Below are 5,975 nucleotides of genomic sequence, written 5' to 3' on the forward strand. Positions count from 1 at the left end.
CTAATAACAGTTAGAATTTAACAAATAATAATGACGAATACAATGTTTTAAAATATTATTTTAAGAATATTTCTTCATTCTTTTTTGCATTATTTAAATTAAAGCTGTTTCAGAGACATGGAGTCAATGACTCCATAAATAACAACAAAAACTTTGAAAAAGAATAACTCGGTTATAGGCACGTGTTCATACTTAAACTTTTGTGAACATACTACTGAAAGAACAGCTTGAGGAGAAACAAGTGCTGAGGAGATGATTTTATTCAAGGACAAAATGTCACGAGATAATTAAAGCTAATGAACAACGCGGAGTCATTTTGACTCCTTCTTCAGTTACGGGTTAACATGATTTGCACACGTTCTGTAAATCAAATAGACTAGCCTATAAAGAACAAATATATATGAATTGTCTTTTATTATTGGTAGAGATAGAGGTAAAGAGCTAAATAAACCTTAAGATTCTACTTCGGAGAACTAGATAATGTATTCGATCTTATGAAAGCTTCCGTCTGGAAAATTCATCAAGTGGCTTTGATTAGGCGTGTTAAATGCATCTGTGGATGCTATTGTCGTCATCGAGGCATTGTACAAATATTACCCTAACTACAACCTCTTAAAATGACGCAGATGCTTCCAAATTATTCACCTGCCAAACCGGAAATACAAGTTGAATATTCATCGTGCCGTTAATGTACTATTACTTGTAATGTTCTAATCTGAATCATTATCATATCTCAGCTCACTGCATGTATTACTGAAGTACTATTCCTCAAGTTTAATTCCTTTTTCAAGGCAGGATATCTTTTTAAATTATTAATAACAGCTAAGCGTTATTTCTTTCACATTTCATTTAGAATGGAATGTGAAAATTACAGGAATATTTTTAATTACCATTTTCATTTCTGCACGTCCAAATAGATTGATTCTTGTTTATATTAAAATTTTTACAACGAAAGCTAACATTTAGGAATGAAGTAAAGTTATTGAAACTATTTTTAAATTAAGTTTCTCTTTGACAGACATTTCATACCACATGGGATTTTCTCTAAAAATGCTTATCACTTTTTTTTTCATATACAAAATATAGGAAATAAAAATATTGCACTGGCCAAAAGTTTCAACCTCAGAATATTATTAAATTTTTACGTTTTCGAACCTTCTGAGAAAAAGTCAGTTATAGACCCATATGTGGTTTTGGACATAAAAATGCTATAAGAAAAATGGATGCAATTTAATATGCCGTTTTTAATCCACTATTATAGGGTACTGCTAAACTTTTCTGCCAACATCATGATTTTTATCTATATCCAATTTTAACTCCAAATTACTCAAAATTCCAAACAGACAAATAATGGAGAAGTTTATAATGTATACTATACTGAAAAACTGAATTCAAAACCTAATTATATCGTGTTAAGAGAGGATAGAAATTCCTCTCTGATTTTGTATAAGTTTATATAAATTAGATTTAAAAAAAATGTATATTTCATTTAGGAATTTCCCACGAAAAGAATTTTTTATAAAGAATGAATTACAAACTTCCCTCCCATTCAAACTTCCCTCAAAATTCCAAACAGACAAATAATGGAGAAGTTTATAATGTATACTATACTGAAAAACTGAATTCAAAACCTAATTATATCGTGTTAAGAGAGGATAGAAATTCCTCTCTGATTTTATATAAGTTTATATAAATTAGATTTAAAAAAAATGTATATTTCATTTAGGAATTTCCCACGAAAAGAATTTTTTATAAAGAATGAATTACAAACTTCCCTCCCATTTCTATTAACTTGATAATATTTATCAAGTTAACGATGCAGTTTATGATCACGCTCCAATTTGCATAATATCTACAAACTGCTTCGTGTGAAAAATGTACAATTGGAAATCGTACAAAATCCTGTACAAAGTATATCCTATAGTGCACAGGAAAAGATCTACAATTATCAATTAGTTACTTCATGTACAGTAAATGTAAACAAAGAAATATTTTCTAGAATTTCAATTTAAAAATTATTAGTGAATTTTTTAAATTTCTCTTCAATGTCTTTGGAATACATTGTCACAAAAAAAAAAAAAAAACGATTTTCATAAGTCTTAAAATTTTTAAAAATAGATTTTCAATGACAAAAATCTTATTTCAGCATTTTTCTTTAATCTTACTAATTTTTAAAAAAAAAAATTTAAAGTGTATTTTACATTTTTACCAATTGCATTTATATATATGAACGTTGTATCACTATTAAATGCATTTTTTGTATGTGTACGCTGTAATATAATAACCCAATGAGTCCGGACTCATTCCAAAACGTCCTGTTCGACGAAGTCCGGACTCGGACATTTTGAGGCACATATCTGAAATCTAGAGATGAATATTAACTATCTGCTCACATTGAAGGAACGATTTCATTTTGTTTTCGTGCATGAAAAATGAACCCCAGCTTAAAAGCACTCGAATTCTCCCACTAAACGGCGTATAGAATTAAGAGTATATTTTTTTTAAAAAAAATAATATGAAGACAGATGTATTAAATGTAAAACATCTTGTAAAAATGTTTCAAAATTCAAATATCTCTTACATTTTTTTATCGAATTTGAAATACTTAATTTCAAAAGCAATAACAGTATGCTATACCTACCTATTAGCTAAACGTAATCCTATTTTACTAAAGTGAATTAAGCAGCAAAAAAAAAGAAAGCTTTAAACTAAATAAACTTGAAAATGTTTCTAATTCTTTTCTTCCAAATCCGAAATCTTTTTTAAATTGGTTTTCAGTTCTTTTGATATTTTATTTTCTCTTAAATTTCTACTTCATGCTAAATTAATTTAATTTTGCTGCTGTTAAAAGTTTTGCCCTTAAGAAAAATCAAGAAATTTTTGTGCATTACTTCTTAATTTTACAAAATTGACTTTTCTTTAATTCCCTAAAGTTGAAAATAGTCTCTTTGTTTCAAATTATATCTTAATTTGTGCTTTAATCCTTCCGGAAATCTCCAATGGCATGTTTTAACTTTAATAAGATGTTTCAGGTATTTCTGAATTTTTTTTTTTTTTTTACGTTCAATGGGGAAAAGATTTAATTAAAATATATTTTAAAAAATTTTATCAAAACAATATTGAAAAGAAAAATTGTTTCAGTTATAATTTTTTCTGTTTATAAATAAGGTAGGGTTTTTTTTCAAAGCTTTGTTTCGTTAGAACAAATTTCCTTTCTGTTTCTTCTCTAATTTTAGCAAATTTTTAAAGTAAGCATAATTTTCCCAATATTTTTTTATGTTGTAATAAAGTTAACCAATTTTTTTATATCAAATGTCCTTTTCGTGTTCTAAAATTATTTTACTGTTAATGAGTATAATATGTTAATGAGTAAATGTCGCTTTTACTGTTAATGAGTATAATAAATTCTTAACCCGGCAGGACGCGCGCTGTGAAACGCAACACGAGGACGCGCATGGGGTGTCAGCACACCCCAGCCATAATAAATGGCATAAGACGAAAGAAATCAATGGAATTCTATAAATTAATGAATTTTATAGTAATTATACCCTTTTTCTTTAAAAACGATTAATAGAAAAAAAAATTCATGTAAAAAAATAATGAATACACTCACCTTGTTTTTTTTCTTGTTGAAGGGACTTTTAATGATATCGACTCTAAAGATTTTTTTCTTTTTTGCTTATAATTTTCACTATAATCGAAACTTAACGCATTATTGTGAATAAAAAGAGTGATATTTATTAAATTTTCAAACTTATTAGGGTGTACATGGATCAGAAACATTAGATTGTTTGCAGTTTGTACATACCGCTTCAATTACTGAATGTTCTCGACATATATTTTTTTCACACTTCAAACACGTAGTTTTTGATTTCTTGTCCTTTTCTCTTGGACACAAGTAGCATCTACGGTAGCTTAATTTTTGCTTTTTTGCTTGTGGTTCATCCAGAAACTCTTGTTGTTTTTGCCTTGATTTCATATGAGGTTCTAAAAGTGAAAACGCTAAATCCTTCAAGAAATGCCTCCTGTTTCTGAATTTTTCAGGTGGGGTTTTGGTCGATAACAGCAAGATCCTTGAATTTATTCCAGTAATGTTTAGCAGTGAAAAGAATATCACCATAGGCCACCGGTTAGATATTCTAGCAACAGAGTAAGATCCTCCCATTTCATCGACAACATCTACTGCTCCTTTCGTCATGTTATAGAATGTTATTACCTCCGGTTTTTTTAAATCTCCTGTACTTTCGTCAATGTGATTATCATTATGCATGGTTGACAGAAGATTTACACAATTATTCTTTTTCGTCATGTAAGAAAGAATCATTATATTCTTTTGAAACCCGAAGAGAGTTGTATATTCTTCTCTATTTTTATGCGAGGCGAATTCAGGCGGGATAACTTTTCTATTCTTACGTATTGTTCCAACAATAGAAATTTTTTGTTTTTGTAAAAATTCGGCTAATTCATAACTGGTATACCAATTATCTGTGGTGACATTTCTTCCAGAATTGTATAATGGAACTAGCAAGCGTTTAGCTATTTCGCAGGAACTGTTATCTGTCTTGTAAGGGCCATCTGGCTGCTGACCTGCATATATTTCCATGTTGTAGGTGTAAAATGTCCTAGAATCGACCAAAGCAAATATCTTCAAACCATATCTTGCTGGTTTCTTTGGCATATACTGTCGAAAGGAGCATCTGCCTCGAAAAGACTCTAGTTTTTCATCTAATGTTACGTATTCACCTACATGATATGACTTCTGACAGTTCCTGATAAAATGTTCAAACAAGTTTCTTACTGGAGCTAATTTATCAATCTTTCGTCTGTCATTCCGAGTTTTGATATCATCAAATCGCAAGACACGAAGTATAAAAAGAAATCGCTTATAGTTCATAGTTTTACGGAAAATATCTAATCCTGTGCCATCTGTCGCCCATAAGTCTCTAACATTCACATGAGAAGATTTGTGCAATCCAGCTATATATAATAGTCCTACAAAAGCGCAAAATTCTTCTTTTACTAAAGGTTTTGCATCTCTTTCTCTTTTGAAATTACCAGAAATACTTTCTACATAAGTATTAGTGCATTTCACAATCATTTCTATTATTGAATCATCAAATATCAGTCTCCAAGCATCGATTGGCGAAGTAACATGTTTAGAAAATTGCGTATTGCCAGGCAGTTTTTTTGATTATATTTTGTACAGGTATGCGTTTCTGATTTCTGAAAGGTTCTTTCTGCCACTTTGTAGTTTTATCTTTTCCGACAAAAAAGCTAGTTTGTTCACAAACTTCATCATCTGAAGATCTGCATTCTTCCTCTGATTCAGACTGGTGCTCGCTGAAAACGTCTTCATTATCTGAATCCTCTATTTCTTCTTCAATGGTTTCTTCATCTGAGGAAACCTCTTCTAATAACTTCCGAAGTCTTTCCATTTCTTCATCATAAGTCAAACGAGGAAAAGACCGAACTGAACGACTGCAGGAAGCCATGCTATTGCACTGAAAAATTCTAACACGACCGCGCGCACGGGGTGTCAGCACACCCCAGTTCAATCTAACAGTCTAAAAATAGTTCCAAATTTGCGGTTTACTTAAACTATCTGTGGAATGTGACCTTGGAAACAGGTACTGATAGACCCAACCACTTCGGTTCATGGGGAGGGAAGGTAGAAAAATATTTTCAGGTGTGGGGTGCCAAAACACCCCGCGCGCGTCCTGCCGGGTTAATTTCTCGTATGCGAAGTATAAGGAAAATACAGTAATGAATCATCGAAAAATGTGAACTCGAGATTTTGATAAATCTCCACGTTTTAGACCTTCCTGAGTTCGAGAAATACATTTTGGGAAAATGTCCGTCTGTCTGTGAGAAAGATAAATCAAAAACGCTTTGAGCTAGACGGTTGAAATTTGGTATATAGTCTTTACACCAAATTTGTATATTTCTTTCAAACTTTGAGTAAATTCTATGCAGGG

General features: G+C 30.7%; 1 protein-coding gene across 1 annotated transcript; it reads right to left on the minus strand.

Moving 5' to 3' along the window:
- Positions 1 to 3,757: 3,757 nt before the first annotated feature.
- On the minus strand, positions 3,758 to 5,098 carry LOC129975403 (piggyBac transposable element-derived protein 4-like). Its single transcript, XM_056088466.1, has one exon. It carries the CDS (start codon positions 5,096 to 5,098, stop codon positions 3,758 to 3,760), a length of 1,341 nt encoding a protein of 446 aa, XP_055944441.1.
- Positions 5,099 to 5,975: the final 877 nt, after the last annotated feature.

This window comes from Argiope bruennichi, chromosome 7 (genome assembly GCF_947563725.1).
Source record: "Argiope bruennichi chromosome 7, qqArgBrue1.1, whole genome shotgun sequence".
Lineage (NCBI taxonomy): Eukaryota > Metazoa > Arthropoda > Arachnida > Araneae > Araneidae > Argiope > Argiope bruennichi.

Coding starts and splice junctions, on each gene's coding strand:
- LOC129975403 (XM_056088466.1), bottom strand. CDS start 5,098: ATGATTGTGAAATGCACTAATACTTATGTAGAAAGTATTTCTGGTAAT.